We start from the raw sequence: 17,351 nt of genomic DNA, 5'->3' as shown, positions 1-17,351 counted from the left end.
AAATCAATACTTTCATCTTCAAGAAGTTAAGAAAATACAAGTAGTATAGCCGATAGGCTGTGATCATAACCATAGTGATACGGTGTTTTGGAGTGTGATTTTGTAATCGAAAATTTCTGGTTCCGGTAATTCGCTGTTGAGAGGCTGGTAGTGTCCTAGTCTTTCGATGGCGTCTGGAGCAGGTGGGAGCGCAAGTGCAGGAACCAGTAGTAGCAGTAGCAGCAGCAGCAGCGGAACCCTAGCAAGGGATGATTCCAAATGGTACTTCACTGCAGAACAGCTGGCCAATTCACCCAGCCGCAAGTGCGGCATGGATGCCGACCAGGAGCTAATGTACAGACAACGGGCGGCAAACCTGATCCAGGACATGGGGCAGCGGCTGCAAGTGTAAGGATGCCTTTTTCGTATTTATTACCATTTCATAAGATTGTGCAAACGTCAGCGGAAAAAATCGATTATTTGCGGAGTAGCTAATGAAGGGCACCAGGAAAAAAACGAGGGGCGAGTAGCAATAATGGTACATTGACGAGCAAGATGGTGACAATATGAAACGCAGGCTGGGTTTTGAATTGCGTTGTTATTTTCCTAGCAAAAGCATGCAGCACATTGTTTTGTTTATGTTCCTTCATTGAGTGATGAAAAATCTTCCAAAATGCTAAATAAGCAGTTCTTTTTGTGGGACTGTTTATTCCAACACAAAACAAACTTATGGATTCTTGGAGTAGAGAATGTTTATAATATTGCCATGCTTAGAGGGCATTATTTTTCCTATCTTCGTTCAGTGAATGCGATGTGAGATTTTCCTGATAGGTACCTAACTTGGTCAATCTAGGGTTTCATAGAAAAAAGAAAAAAAAAAGCCAATCGAATGTGCTCGTATGAACTAGTGATAATGCTTAGAGAGCATCAATTAAGCACGTTACGCTCTAAGGAGGCAATGGGGGTTTACAAATGTATAACAAGCAATGCATTAGGTATAGCTAAAAGCCTGAATTCAGGCTCTTTAGGTATAACCTAAGAGAAGAGGTGACAATACGGGGGCAAAAATGAACCACTTTTCTGTCAAACGTGAACCAGCTCTTCTTCTTCTTCGTCGCATTTCAAGCTTATTGCATATCGCATATTAGCTTATTGCGTGCTCTCAACTTAGTGTTCTTGATGCACTTCCACAGTTATTAATTAAGAGCTTTCGATGCCTGTACCATTTTTGCATTGATATGATTGTGTGCAAGTATAATCATACTTCTATGCCCAGGGAAGTCGAGAAATTTTCAAACCCGAAAAATTCCTAGACCGGACCGTGAATCGAACCCAGCCACCTCCAGCATGGTCTTGCTTTGAGCTGCGCCTTTACCGACTGAGCTAAGGGAGGCCCCTGAACCAGCTCATGATTGGCTGATTTGATGTGCGTAAGATAGAGATTGTCACCTCTTCCTCTTAGGGTATAACGAGAACGTGACAAAAGGGGGGAAGGAAGGGAGGTTGATATTTCTTATATTTCACGTGTCGTACGTAAAGCATGCTCCCTTAATGAAATAATTTGTGAGATGTGTCACAATGGTAATGCAGCCAGCAAGAATCTTGCTGATTGTCCATAAACTACGTAAACAGTTTTGAAAATGGTTGGGTAGTGTCTAAATTTTAAAACAGCCCGCATAATAGCGAATTTGTTATTTATTCAGTTCCAACCTGCACGGAGAAAAAATACTACCCAAAATTTGAGTTCTTTTGACTTGATTTTGAGTTGATCCTCTCGCTTGCACTCGTTATCGTTGTCAAAAAATGAACGAGAGATTTGACCCAACAATATAGTTCAGCTCAATATGTTACTTTTGAGTAAATTGCATACTCTCAAATGTACGTGAATTAAACTTAATTTTGGGTAGAATATACTTAAGAGTAAGTAATTTTTTTTGCTGGTGTTAAATGCAAACTACTATATTAGATTAACTCAAATTTGAGTAGTTTTTCATCTCCGTGTGGATCGGGTATCAAGATTGGGTCTGCTTGTTGCCTTTCAAACGTCAGTGTTAACGTTTGTTTTTGTAACCTGGCTCGGGTTGAAGTTCGCACTGACAATAAGCTCGGATTCACACAGGTTGGAACTGGTTCCAACCTGGATAATAAACAAATTCGCTATAAGTACCATGGAAAAGAAAAGGACTAGGGGAAACGCTCCTATAGTTCAGGAACATTAGGAGCGTTAGGTTCCTATAGTTGTACATGGAGACTTAATACAAAACTATAGTAACCTAACGCTTCTAACGTACTGCAACTATAGGAGCGTTTACCCTAAGACAATTTGATAGAACAATTCAAATTTCGAAATTTGTCCAAATATCTTCAACATCAAGAAATTTGGTCTAATATAGCATCCCAGTTGCAGGATTTTTTAATCCTTTTCGAGTATTTTCATCACTGTGACCATTTTTCTGATCTATTGTGATATATTCCCCTTTTTTATAGCTATATCAAGATGCCGCATCACTATTATTAGGATTGATCGCCATTGTTTGACTAATAGCATTATCCCAGCAAGGCATTACACTTCGAATAAAGTGCACTGCCGTACTGGGAGTTGTTCTCCAAATGTTAAAGGGTTCTATCAGCCCCTTGTCGAAGAACTTACGCCTTTTATTGAAAATTGCCGGACAGTGGCATCGCAAATCAAGACCAGAAATTGAAAAGGCCTCAACTCCATTTTGTAAACAAACCTTACAACCATTCTGTCGCGAACCGAAGTCCGCCAACGCAAACAAACAAAATGAACAGGTAGGGAAAATTCTCCACTACTCGATTGTGTTTTAGGTTTGCGAATGTTGATTTCGGTTCGCGAGAAAATGGCCTTACAAGGTTTGTTTACAAAATGCAGTTGAAGCCTTTCAATTGTTGGTCTTGAAATGTTCCGAGTCTTCCTTTTCTATGCCACAGAAGCGACATACATCATCTTGGAGTTTTCCAATCAGCTTCAAGTGATAACGGCTCGGACAATGACCTGTTATAACACCTGTATATATGCTAAGATCTTTTTTTTAGAAAGTTCCAGGATTTTGTGGGTCACAGAAATGTTTGAATCGCGGAAGTGTTCTTTCAGTTTTCCTCCACTTTTGACGAATCCCACGCTTTTAGCTCCATTCTAAAAGATGCAGCCGATAAGCCACAAAAGGGCTCTGGCCCTATGAACTTATGAAAAGATCCGAGTCTTGCTAGTAAAGGGTGATACGGTCAAAATTTGGTCAAGGGAAAACGCGTGTAAATCGGTGAAATCGTTTATTTAAAAAATCAAATTAAATTTCTTTTTCAAGTTCAATTAGTATAAAATTCAGGAAAAATATTCAGTTAGGCTTCCGCTTTTCCAAATCCGAATTGCCGGGCCTTACGCTTGACCCCTGCCATCAGATTTTGTACAGCCACCTTGTCCACCTTCTTCGCCGCAGAAAGCCAGTTTGCCTTGAACTGCTGCTCGCCCTTAGCAGTTTTTTTGGTCTTCTTTAGGTTCCGCTTGACAATAGCCCAGTATTTCTCAATTGGGCGGAGCTCTGGCGTGTTGGGAGGGTTCTTGTCCTTGGGAACCACCTGCACGTTGTTGGCGGCGTACCACTTCATGGCCTTTTTACCGTAATGGCAAGATGCCAAATCCGGCCAAAACAGTACGGAACAACCGTGTTTCTTCAGGAAAGGCAGCAGACGTTTATTCAAACACTCTTTCACGTAAATTTCTTGGTTGACAGTCCCGGAAGCTATGAAAATGCTGCTTTTCAAGCCACAGGTACAGATGGCTTGCCAAACCAGATATTTCTTTGCGAACTTTGACAGTTTCATGTGCTTGAAAACATCTGCTACCTTTCCCCTTCCTTTTGCCGTATAAAACTCCTGTCCCGGAAGCTGCTTGTAGTCGGCTTTGACGTAGGTTTCGTCGTCCATTACCACGCAGTCAAACTTCGTCAGCATCGTCGTGTACAGCCTCCGGGATCGCGCTTTGGCCGTCGTATTTTGTTTATCATCGCGATTTGGAGTCACTACCTTCTTGTAAGTCGATAGTCCGGCTCGTTTTTTGGCTCGATGCACGGTTGTAGACGATACACCCAGCTTATTTGCGGCATCTCGGAGAGAGAGGTTAGGGTTTCGCTTGAAACTACCGGCAACTCTCTTTGTCGTCTCAGCGGCTTCCGGTTTTCGATTTCCCCCCGATCCAGACTTCTTGGCTGTCGACAAACGTTCCCCAAACACTTTAATTACATTTGTAACGGTTGATTTGGCAACTTTTAGCGATTTTGCCAACTTTGCGTGCGAGTAGCTCGGATTTTCGCGATGCGCGAGCAAAATTTTGATATGCTGCTCTTCTTGCTTGGACGGCATTTTGACAACTGAAGAGTGAATTCCAAAATCAAAATAGAAGCAACATTCTACACACACACACCTTCAAAATGAGGGGTGTTCAGGTTTTTTAAATGCAAAATTGAAAGAAATACGTCAAGTTGATATTGACCAAATTTTGACCGTATCACCCTTTACAGCAGCTCTTTCATTTCCGTCAATCCTGCAATGACCAGGAACCCAATATAAGTTGACTTGATTATGACAAGTGATTGAACACACTCCCAGACAAGTTTTGATGTACATGTCACCGATTTTAAAGCATTTAGAGCGCGTGACTGTCGGACATTATGCATATATTGTACTCTTATAGTTTCTACGCAAACATATAATAGAACACTCTTCCAGGATTCCAGCTTAGAACACAGTTGGCCATCTACCCATAGGAACCAATATGTCTATCCCTGGGCCAGTTACTCCTGCTCCCACTTGAATGTTTAATCTTGAACCATCTGTATAAAAAACAATCGCCCAGGGTTAAATACTTAAAAAAGTCGATTGAAATTGTATCTTTTCTCCCTCCAGTCTTCGTTGTTGCTTACTAGAGAGTTGATACTAACAGTTTTTAGAATCCTAAGATGTCCTCTAAGGTCTCCTTCAAAGAGTTTCACTGACCTTGTAATCCTTAGAGCAAACTTTTGGGCTTCTAATTGTACAAATTGATGCAAGGGTTTCATATAAAGCAACGAATCCAATGCCTTCGATGATACAGTGCGTGCGCGAAAAAGTTTTGCACGTGTACTTTGAGAATAAGGATCTGTCACAAAAAAGTTGGAAATCGCGAATTCCACGGTGTCTGGTATCATAAAACGGTTCGAAGAACGTCTAACTGTTGATCGGAAGCGAAGATCCGGGAAAAAAGCCATTATGTCAACGAGAACGATCACAAACGCGTGGCTGGGGCCTTTAAACGGAAACCAAATGCCTCAGTTCGAGATGTGCCTAAAAAGTTGCATGTGAGCAAGACTTTCGTGCAGAATACCAAAACTCGAGCTGGACTACGTACGTTTAAGGTTCAGAAATCCCCAAACCGTGACGAGAAACAGAATGCGAACGCAAAAAGCCGTGCCCGGAAGTTGTACGACCAGAAGTTAACGAAACCACACTGCTCCGTAATGGATGATGAGACATATGGGTCATTAAAGCTCACCTCAACCTGTGGTCGATGTCCCCGATTTGAGCCAAACTTTGCCAAAACGCTTATTTTGAACAAAGGCCTTTTTTTTATTTTACTCTGAAGTGCCTAGATCCCTCTCGGCTACAACCCTGGGTTTTCGAGATTTTTAAAAATGTCTTTCAGAAGAGATTTTTTTTTTCCTTAATTTGTTTTCCGTGCTGAGCACCAATGCTACCGACGCCAGGGAGGCAGCTCCCACACCTGGACCCTACCTATCGGCCCATAAACTCATGAACCGGGGACCAACGGCTTTACTTCCCTTCCGAAGGAAGGCGTGAACAGAGATGTTATGCCTCAGAACATCCCGGCGGCGCCGACTGGGATTGAACCCAGGCCTGCTGGGGTGAGAGGTAATCACGCTTACCACTACACCACCGGCGCCGCTATATCAGAAGAGATTACTACACAACCAAATAAGCTATTCGTGGTCTTAGAACCCCAATTTAAAGGTTTTTTTTATGTAGATTCTCATAGGTTTACCCACATTTTGTTTTTGTTATAGTAACTACAATAAACAGACTGATTACCGGCAGGTATCAAAATTGTCAAATTTTTATTTCCTAATATTTTTGGGCTAGTATTTTCACCACATTTTGGAAAACACTTCTACTTGATGTGTTTCCAAGGGCAAATGATTTTTCTGGTGGAAAAGCAATGCTATTTAATATTTTATTTTTATTTTTTTTGAAAGTTGACATTTTTAAAAATCTCGAAAATCCAGGGTTGTAGCCGAGAAGGATCTAGGAACTTTTGAGTAAAATCGAAAAAGGCGTTTGTTCAGAATTCCAAAATAAGCGTTTTGACCAAGTTTGGCTCATATCGGTGACATCGACCACAACTTTTTTAAATTTTGTACCCACTTGAGCTGGAATGACCCATATGTGAAGGCGGACTTCAACCAGATTCCAGGAAACCTGTATGTGACTGCCAAGGATAAGTGTGATGTTCCCGAGTACCTCCGGACACAGAAGAAGTCGAAGTTCGCCAAGAAGTTCTTAATTTGGCAAGCGATTTGCAAGCGGAGTACACCTTTCGTTACAGCAAGCATCATGAATGGACAGGTGTATTTGGAAGAGTGTCTCCTAAAGCGGCTTCTCCCTTTCCTGAAGGTTCACGACGGTTCGACGATCTTCTGGCCGGATTTGGCATCATGCCACCAAAGAAGAATACTAAGATGAAACTGTCGGAAGAAAAACTTTCTATTTTAGTGTCCTCTTTCACGGTCCCTTTCATCCAATGAATACCCCCCGTATGCAAGGTAATTTCATGGTTTTGCTGCCCCCTCGGTAGAGATGAAATTTTGCACTCGTTTTTATCAAAACAATAACACTAAAATCATAGATGTCCCATTTTTTAAATTATTCGATTAACATCTAATCGATTATTTTTTGTTCGGTTTGCTGTCATTTTTCCACCAATGAGAGTGCAGCATATTTTTGAAACGATGGGTGATGATCCTCTGGAGAAGTTAATGCTTATATCAGCATTATATAATTGATTACAAATATTTTACTTCTCGGTTCGTTAATAGATTATTCGAATGAAAATCGGCCATCACTAGATGAATGTGAAACGTCATTTCAAATTTAAGGCCGTACATAAATAATGATACAATTTGAAAGGGACAGGGGCTAATCACAAATTACGTCCCCATGGTAACTGAAATAAACACGAGTGCTAGAATGGTATAAGGCGAATGATGTCGATTTCGTGCCGAAAGATCTGAGCCCCACAAACACTCCGGATCTGCGCCCAATAGAAAAATACTGGCCATTATGAAGGAGCACCTTCTAAAACGACCTAAAGTGGTGAAGAATGTAGAAGAAATGAAGAAAGCATGGGGTCGTGCAGAACCTTATGGCTGGGTTTAACGCCAAGGTTCACGTATTCGGATATAAAGACGAAATAAATCAAATGAATGATGCCAAAACTAACTTTAATTGTTTCTTGTTTTACTCCCTGAAAGTTTGGTGATAATCGGACAAAAAACTCGAATTTTGAGAATGAATTTTGTGTGTGCGGATTTTAAACGGTACACCCTTTAAATGCTCGTCGGGCCAAAAGTAAAGTGAAGTAAGTATTAGCGTCATCTTTTATCCTGGACGTGCTAGTCTCTTCCGGATGTATCATGGGTGTCCTCGGGAAAGTGCCTTGAATGTTTTGGGTACAACGGTTTTTCGAGTTTGGCAAACTCTTAATAACAGCTAACCGTGTGTGAGTGTGTATTCCCTCTAACACCCACTGGGCGGCAGTGTTATTATGGAAGAACTCTCTCTACAATGTCGCATTTGTGGTCATTGTAGACAGCTTTAGTCCGGGAGTTAGAAGGTGATAGCTCTATTGCAGATCCAGCAACCCATTTAGAGTGTCTGGAGAGTCACGCCCATTCCGAGGTTACTTTCACTTACAATAAGCCCCGCATGTATGTATTACCTCTATCAATTGGATATTAGTATTACACACACACTTCCAGTTTCAAAATGTTCTTTTGCATCCTGACACGTATTTATTTTATGTTTTTTTTTTTAATTATAAAAAGTATTTGGACTGGTCTCACCATGTTAATTTGATGTTCCAATCCATGCACGAATATAAATCTCCTTATACCTTTTGGCAAAATTCTATTGCTGATTATTCATAAAATGTATAAGTCAACTAATAAGCAGACACCTTGCAAAAAGTTAATGAAGATCATGTGTCAAATGAAATGTATAAGCGATCACACATACCTTTTATGCATTCTTGTAGGACCTATGTGGTTTGTCTTATGGAATGTATAAGGCTGATGTTTTGGCAAAAATGTATAAGTGAAACACATGAAAAAAATAATTGGTTTTCGTTTCGTGTGGGCTCCGTAGTTCCGAACACAAATTTTCTTGCACAGCCATGGTCATCTGGGAAGATGTACGCGTCTAGTGCTTTTCCCAGGAACCGTTCGCGGCCACCACCCCGTCCAGTCTTGGGCATATCCAGCGAGGCATCTTTCAGATTAGTCGCAATCTCCGACACCGGCAAGAGACCAGCAACCAAACACTTTTGCAAGCGGAAAACTTGCTGATTTATGGCAACGTCTGCCACCGACTCACCACCAAAAATCGCAACGGACACATTATCAGCACTTTCCCGGACTAATTCCAGCACCAACCGGACCGGGTTAAAACTCGTCCACTATGACGAATCTCTCAATGGAACTACACGCCGAAAGATTGGCATCCGAACTCGGAGAACTGGGCTCCTGGGAGGAAATGAAACCCTCGATGAAACCGACACCAAATAATGGAACTGAAGCTGCGACGTAGATTTTGTAGGTTAAATTAAAGGTCAACCGAATCACTCAAGGCGCCCATTTTTTTTCTTGCTTCTTTCTTTTGTCACTGCATCTTTCTATTTTTCACTTGCTATATTCCAGGATTTTTTTCATATCAATTGGTGATGTCAAAATACTAGATATAGATTTGTTGAAAAGTTCAATAGGGTTTTTGATCTAATTTCCGTCCTACTAAGAACATCCCGCACTTTACCACGCTTTTTGGAAAGCGTTTGAACAAAACATGGAATGTTTTCATCAAAGATAACTTCTAAATTTATCCACCTTTCCATACGTACCGTTGGATTTGATAAAGAGTCAAACAATGTTGAGATATTATTAAAAATCTAACACTGCTTCTTGCTTCTAAATTCGCCCTACGCGTTTCAATTCCGTCCAAACGCATTGAAACGCCATTAGATTTTCTTCGTCCTACAGATAAACGGAGAAAAAGGGGATGCGCTAGGAGCACTTCTTTTGTTTTGAGAACAATGAGCGTAAATATGCATACAATGTGCTCTAATAGGATTAATGTCGTAGCTAATGAACTGACGCATCGGAACAAACGTATTTTTGTAATGGGGAAAGTTTAAATCATTGATATTATTGATGATTTCTGCTCGATAGAACGGAAATGGGCGATTACGACGAAGTAGTGCTCTTCCCTATTAACGCTTTGCGAATATTCGCCAACATTAGAGTCGATTGTTTCTAACGATGTTATTGATGGTACAGTTACTAAAGATTCCTGACTTGAAACATTCATGTTGATATCTTGTTCATCGCAGTTCGATAACTCGTGCTACTTGATAGTTCGGTACGTTAAGAAAGCTGTTACTGTTACTGTTAAGTTGGTTCTGTTCCTAAAAAACCCATATCAACCAATTTCTGTATATTAGTATCCGTGAGATTTCGGTAATTTTTCGAGCATCTTTTTTAAACACGTTTATGCACTTATAATGAAATGTATTCATTTTAACTACCGAAGTGGTCTTCTGAATTACTGAACTTAAGCAGGTCACTTTCACAGATGCACAGCTAATTATATTCTTTTGTTGATTACGTGCCAGATTTGGCATATATATGGACGTAGGTAATTCAAAACCAACCCACTTGGCATTATGAACTGCTTAGCAATAGGTAGCATGTTAGCATTGTAGCAACAAGTTTAAAAGCATTGTTTTATTTTTATATTTTAGAAGACATTTAATATATTGATGAGCCACCAAGAGCATGTTTATTGTAAAATTTACTGATCTCCCCGAAACTTTTTTTTTTCAAAACTGGAGAACCGCGAAATACATTTAAAAATGGGCAAAAACTACCAACATTTTAAAAATATCTACTTTCAAACCGCTACATCTCGAAAACTGTGAGACTTAGAAAAAAATTACATTAGTGATTTTTTATTGTAAATTTTGTGTACTTTCATTATATAAGGTCGAAACAGTAATTGGACCAAGTTTTGGATACATTTTTTTCCAAAGAGTTTTTTTTTAAATCATAACATTTTTGTCCATCATTTCTCCATCTTGGCCTATAGTGCAATCGATGGCGTTTTTTGCCCCCTAAAACATATCAACAAATGAAAAAACAAATGTAACATTTTATTTGAATTAAAAAAAAAGTTGGGTAATATTTTTAGATAGTATATTTTTTTCTTCAAATAGTCTCATCCATTATCTGCAATGTTGCCGAAAACACCAAACCGATCGGGCAAACAGTTTTCTAGTAAAAATTTTCTGAAGATAAGCTAGATATTTTTCTATAGGCCCTTTCCAAAAATAAGGCTGGATTCAAATTGGCGATATGAAGATGCAAAATGGCATAGTCGGTCATAAGGAACGTTTCTGCAAATTTTCAACCAAATCAAAAAATACAAAAATAAACCGATTTTTCCAAAATTTATGTCAGTCTAGTGGGCAACAGAGCCTCTTTCGGGTCTGGGGAAGTTTACGGAGTATGGAGATCTATTCAATACCTGATTTAGTTCTATTGAGGTCGGTGGTGTTACGTAACCTCACTTTTTACGTTTATATTAAAATCGTTTGCAAAATCCACATAATCTTCTGGTTTAATTGATGTCTACTCATTTCAAGTAATATTGCGAGATTTATTTACGTTTTGAGACTGAAGATTTAAGCCAAAAAGTAGGTGGTCCGTTCGGCAACAAGCCCTTGGAGACAGGTTTTCGATCTGATAGATTCCTCACGCGAAACAAATACTACCTACTACAACTTGGTAGAAAATGTATTTACGGTTGTAATTATGAGTGGCACCCGGCCCTTACGGCAAAACCTCAGCTACAACTTTGTCTTAATAATTCTATTCTCTATTCTTTTTTCAAATATCTTTCACAGCTCAAATATGGTTTTGTGTTTCGTATTCTCTATTTGCATGGTAAAAAACAAAATCTATGAAATATATTGTCTTAGCAATACCTGACGCGATGTTGATGCAGCTTTCTAATATCACTAGTCCCCTCTACGAATCTTTTGAATGTTCGCTTATCTTTTCATATAAATTCTAGCATGCTTTTTTGACGGTCTTATTTTGCGCCCTCCTAGTCAGCAAAGGCGTGGCATACCGTGCCGAAGAAACGCGTAGTTCAACTCCCGGTCCCGGTTGAGGACCTTTTCGGGCTGGAAGTTTTCTCGATTTCTCTGGGCATATAGTATCACTTGCACATGTACTCTCTGTCTCTCTATTGTGACCTTCTCCGAATTCCATGGAACTTTGCGTAATTGTTTGTTATGGGCATCATTCACATTTTTGCAAAAAAAATCGGCCAATTTGGATCTGGTATTTTTTTAAATTGCGTCTTTTACATTTTTTCAATAGAGTGAAGCACGAGTTAGTTACTTCTGATCTAAATGACGTTTGATGCAAAGCTGTTTAGAAAAGTAAATTCTTTTTGGGTAAAATGTACACGGTAATTTTTTTTTTTTGTAATTTTGAGTAAAAACTCTAAAAAAAAATATATTTATAATTTATTTATTGAATAAAGCTCATGAAAGCAAACTTTAGGAGTATTTTAATCCAACATATGAAAATTGACAAAATCGTAGAACATCAACTTTTGGTCAGATTTTTAAACTTCTTGTTAGCAAGCTTTTTATATAATTTATGTACATATAACGAGTTAGAATATCTCATACTGTTTCCTGTGGAGAAATTACACATAAAGCGTACTAGCAAAAAGTTCAAAAATTTGATCAAAAGTTCTTGTGCAACGATTTTTGTCAAAGTCAAAGTGCCAGTCAAGTATTAGTACAAGACACTGAGAAGTCTGCACATTGTAGACGAAATAAGCGTATCTGTCGCGGATAAGCAAAAAAGATAGTGGAATTAAATGGAAATTACTAATCCTTCTCTCTCTCCTTCTATATATTTATGATTTTTGTCAATTTTCAAGTGTCCCTTGTTTAAATTTTCCAAAAGTTTGCATTTTTTTCCTAAAAAATTATAAACATTGAAGATATACTTTATGAGATATTTGGTTTTTTTTTATTTTTATTTTTTTATTAGAGACAAAAAAATAAATAAAAGCATGCATCAAGGGGGAATCAACGCTGCACACCTCAATCTGTGCTGACAGTTTTCGCTTTGCCGAAAGCTATGCCAAACGCTGTGCCGAAGCGGGTCAATCAAGTATCCCATGAGTTTGGCAACCCTGAATAAGTTGAGCACGTTTCTTCGGAACCTACTAGTCTTAGAGTTACCTCTATGGTTATACTCCGTCGGATGGATTCCGAAAAGCTGGATGTGGTTCTTCATTCGTTGCGTTGACCATGGAACAGTACAACAACGATAACAACTGCGAGGTTGAGGTGGAACTGTTCAATCGGCTGCAAGCGGAGGACGGTAATCATAAAGATTAGCGGGTGATTTGAAAAAAAAAAGTTTATCGATTTCCTCGAGATGAACAACTTTGAGGTGTCGAATGTGATTCTGTTGGAGATATACAAGGGGAAGGTTCGAAGGGGTTAAGGATCGGGTTTAGGTTGTTGAAATGTATTCAGTTATACCTTGATGGAACGTAACTGTTACTTTTGAATTCCATCGCTGATTTCTAGCTTACAACCATATTAAATCAAGCAATGTAATAAACTAATAAAGCTCGATTCAAAGTAAATCTGGACGCACGGTTTTATACACCACCGCGCCCCTGGTGGTTGGAACACAAAACGTTTGATAGGCATTTGTTGATGTTTCATTGATGAAAAGTTTTTCTCGGTTGATCGACGCATCCCGAAATTACGGATCATGGAACTTGAGAAAAGAAAATTAATTGTGCACAAACATCTAGAGAACCCTTCGTGGTCTGCCTCAAGCAGAGCAAAAGTGTTAAAATTCCCAAAGTCAACGTTACAAGGATACTCTGAGTGTGGATAGAGCACAATGCATCTATCATAAAAGTGGCACTAGGGACAAAGAGCTGAGGAGAAAGGTGTTGCGGTACGTGAAAAGCAACCCAGTTGTCTCCATACGTGATTTGGCAAAGAAATACGATTCCAACTTTTCCACCGTGCGTAACATCCTTTCAAGGGAAGGATAGAAGTCTTTTTGTGCCAGTAAACATCCGAATCGCTCCCTGAAACAAAATTTAGTATGTATGTATGTATGTAAAGGATACCACTCATTGTTGCAAGGCACAGCCATTAGACAGTGGATCATCCTCCAAGTAAGACTTGATCAAGTACGATACCTGGTTGTATTCAATTTACCATTGTAAGAAGGGCCAAAAACGGAGGGGCGGACCCGTAAGCAGATACACTTACGCGCAATCCGCGGGATCAGGAGAATCGCCTTCCAATGATAAAATCCTACAACCCGATGTAGAACAAGCCATCATACGAGGGAACGTCCCAATGAGTGGGGAGAAGAGCCCGCCGTCAATTCACGAAATGTTAATGACAGGGAGTTGGCAATTCCACTCTCCCCATCCAAATCGCTTCAATCCGGTGCCCTGGTGGTCCCATCCCTCCCCTTTGCATTTAATGTGTGTATATATATATATTTATATCGGCATTACCCGTTAGATTTTGTCAACACAATTTTGCCTTCTTAGCTTTTCAAAATCTTTAATAAATGCAAATCTTATCGTCTGACCTATTCCGCGAGTCGTGCGAATCTCCACCACCAATGAGTCAACAAAAGTCACGCACTAGTGGGGTGACTCTCCGTGCAATCAAATGAAGAGTCACCTCACACGAGGCAACCACCGTCACCCTACTAGCGACAGAGAGCCATACTACTCGCAGAACAGGCCTGCAGGTGACGTTTAAAGCTCCACAATTTTACTGAAAATCTAAGCAAATTATTAAATAGAATTTAATAATATAACTGCAGAGCTCAAGCAGTTTAAATATACTGAGAACGAGTTGCCAAAATCGAACGGATACTTTATATGTTTATTAATTTATCTTACCTTGATGGACCAACTACTTACCTGTCCTTAATGGCCATAAGCTCCAATCGGTATTTCCCGGTAAATCCGATCATGATCCTTTACAATTCCCTGAAACAAAATTTAGTGGCCAAAAAGTGAGCACGATTACTATGCGAACGAGTTTCGACGAAATTTCATGGCTGTATTTTAATGGATGACGAAACATATGTCAAAATGAATGATAAACAAAATTACCTGGAAACTGGTCGTGGGGATGTCCCTTCCAGGTATAAATTTATTTTTGCTGATAAGTTTACTCGGAAAGAAATGATTTGGCAAGGAATCTGCAGTTCTGGTCTTAAAACCAAGGTTTTCATCACATCTCACACAATGACGTCGAAGGTTTACATTAAAGAGTGTCTGGAACAGCGGATTTTACCCTTCATTCGGCAACACAAGACCAACGTAATGTTTTGGCCGGATCTAGCCAGCTGCCACTACTCTAAGGAGGTACTAGAATGGTATGCTGCAAACAATGTTAATTTCGTCGCCAAAGAGATTAATCATCCGAATTGCCCTGAGTTCAGACCGATCGATAAATATTGGGCAATTGTCAAGCGAAAACTTCGAGGATGCGGTAAAGAAGTGACAAATGCACAACAAATGCGTTTAAAGTGGAATAAGTTCGCCGGTACAGTGTCACCAGCGACTGTGCAGATCATGATGGCATCGATCTCAAGTAAAGTGCGACAGTTCGTTCGAAACGGTGAAATGTAATAACTTGTTATATATCGTTTGAAAGCTGAATAAATACCCTTTTGTTTGACGTTTTGATCAACCGTGTATGTTGTTTAATTCTTGAGTTATGATCACTTAAATGCGTCGAAATTTACTTTGAATCGGGCTTTAACACCATCGAAGGTATGAGACAATCCTCCATCTCAGTGGCGTCCCGTAACCTCACTTTTTACCTGTGCACCAACTTTCAAAACCATTGTAAGTAATATTTTGATAATTGTTTATGTTTTGAGAGTTGGTGCACCGGTAGATTGAGGTTAAGGAAACGCCACTGCTCCATCTATTTTTCATTCTTACTTGAATAAGTGAACTGTCATTTGTGAGATATCGACAACGGAAGTCAAAAGTAACAGTTACTACCCCATTTTCGGTCTATTAAGCACAACCCGCAATTGGTCTTTCTTAATCTTGCGTAGTTTAGCACCAACCGGAATGTTATTACTGGCTTCTAAATTTATTTATCTTTCCGTACGTACCGTAAAATAGATAAAGGAAAACAAATTGTTGAGATATTGTTAAAACTCTAACACTCCTTCTTGACGCCCAAGTCGGCCTAAGGATTCTAAAATCGGCCTACGGATTCTAAAATCGGCCTAACGCATTGAAACGCCAATGAATTCACTTCGGCCTATCGGATGAAGTTAAAAATTGATTCGGTCGGAGCGCTTCATTTGTTTTTGGGAATATTGGGTGCAAACATCATATCACGCGTTCTTTTTAACTTCGTTCGGTAGTATTTGAACTAAAGTATCGTACCAAAAGCACAATTTACCTGTTAACACCGAAATCTGGCATTTATTTGATGTTTTCTGCTTGATAGGCCCAAAATGGGCGCTTAAGCCGAAGTAGTTCTCTGCCCTATACCTATATTGTTAGACGAAAAAAACATAAAACAATGTTTAAAGAAACCTATCTAATATGTCGAAGACTGCACAATAGGGTATCATAAACAGGATGAGCTACCGGTGACTATGAAGATCGCTCTTCCGAGGAAGATGATTTGTATGACGCTATGTATACGGTGGCCTGTGGAATTGACCCATGTAAACCGTGATTTCCGATATTGTCGCTACCGGAAACGACAAGCAATTGCTGCAATCACGTGTGTCGCAAAAGTGGATGACCCTGAGAGTGATCTAGTTATTGCTGTTGCTGGTTATGATCTCGGAGCTGCTATTCATCACCACACTTTAACAACTCTTGCAGGGAATTAGACGAAGTACTGGCTGTTGGAGAGATCCCAGCAATGTCTTATAGGTTTGACTTCCGAGATACGATCGTCTAGTCTGATGGATTTATTAAATTCATCCTGAATCGAAGACCAGCGACTGTCAACAAAGTGCGAAACCTTAGCAACTATTGAAAAATCGTCAACAAAAAACAGTGATGCCGTTTTATAATATATTCTGTGTCATCTTTTCACATAGGGAGTTGCAGCGTCGGGTTAACCCGGTTAACCTCACTTTTTATATCTAGTGGTGGTTTGTTTACATGGACTTAGAAAAAACAATATTTTTTTAAAGCGGAAGTTTTTGTAAAAGAACATAGTTGGATAACATATCAGTGCCAACATTTCAAATGGGCGTAATTACTTTTGTAAACAATGGCTTTAACCGTCGATTTCTCGCAAATAACAGCTCACTCCTCAAAATTAACTATGCTAGCTGGCAGAGGAAACATTCCTCTACCTGTTGATGTAATTAATTTTCATGAGTGAGCTTTTATTTGCGAGAAATCGACGGCTGAAGCCATTGTTTACAAATGCAATTACGCCCCTTTGAAATGTTGGCACTGATATCTTGTAGTCATTTTTAGTTAAAAACTTGAATCTACTTGAATCAACTAACAGGCAAAGGTAAACAAACCACCACTAGATGTCAAACTGATGAACGCGGGTTCATCCGTTCAATCGTGACAGCATCCTATAGAGTTCTCCAGATGCATCAAGAGTGCGACCAACCGGTGGAAACTAACGATTTGAAATTGGCTCACTACTTGACTAGCCTATTGGTCCCAAGCAAATTGATTAACGTACCCCATTCTAGTCGAAATTCTAGTACTACACAATGTTTGTTTTGATTTGCCATAAAAGTTTGACAGATAAAATGAGGGGTTCGTGGATTTTCCTATGTTTCGAGGGGTGCATCGATTAGCTTGGGACCAAAGATAGTACCAGCGCTGAGCCAAAAAGTTGAGCACTTTTCTTCGGAACCTACTAGTCTTAAAGTTACGTCTATGGTGTGACCGCGGGATTATTTTTTAAGTAGTTGTGATTCTTATGACGGAATTGGAGTCAAGAC

At 39.6% G+C, this 17,351-nt stretch overlaps 1 protein-coding gene across 2 annotated transcripts in view; it reads left to right on the top strand.

The window, feature by feature from the left end:
- The first annotated feature begins 164 nt into the window (after positions 1-164).
- The window catches only part of LOC135709433 (cyclin-T-like), a 39,629-nt gene continuing 22,442 nt past the window's right edge, over positions 165-17,351 (top strand). For both annotated transcript variants that reach the window (XM_065231753.1, XM_065231752.1), the window contains exon 1: positions 165-387. In XM_065231753.1, coding sequence (XP_065087825.1) covers positions 167-387 — 221 coding nt within the window. In that variant the 5' untranslated portion in view covers positions 165-166. The remainder of the gene's footprint in view (positions 388-17,351) is intronic.

Source organism: Ochlerotatus camptorhynchus, unplaced genomic scaffold, assembly GCF_037179485.1.
Source record: "Ochlerotatus camptorhynchus isolate MF236.1 unplaced genomic scaffold, CSIRO-AGI_Acam_v1.1 ptg000361l, whole genome shotgun sequence".
Classification (NCBI taxonomy): domain Eukaryota; kingdom Metazoa; phylum Arthropoda; class Insecta; order Diptera; family Culicidae; genus Ochlerotatus; species Ochlerotatus camptorhynchus.
This window is presented reverse-complemented; position numbering and strand designations above follow the sequence as displayed.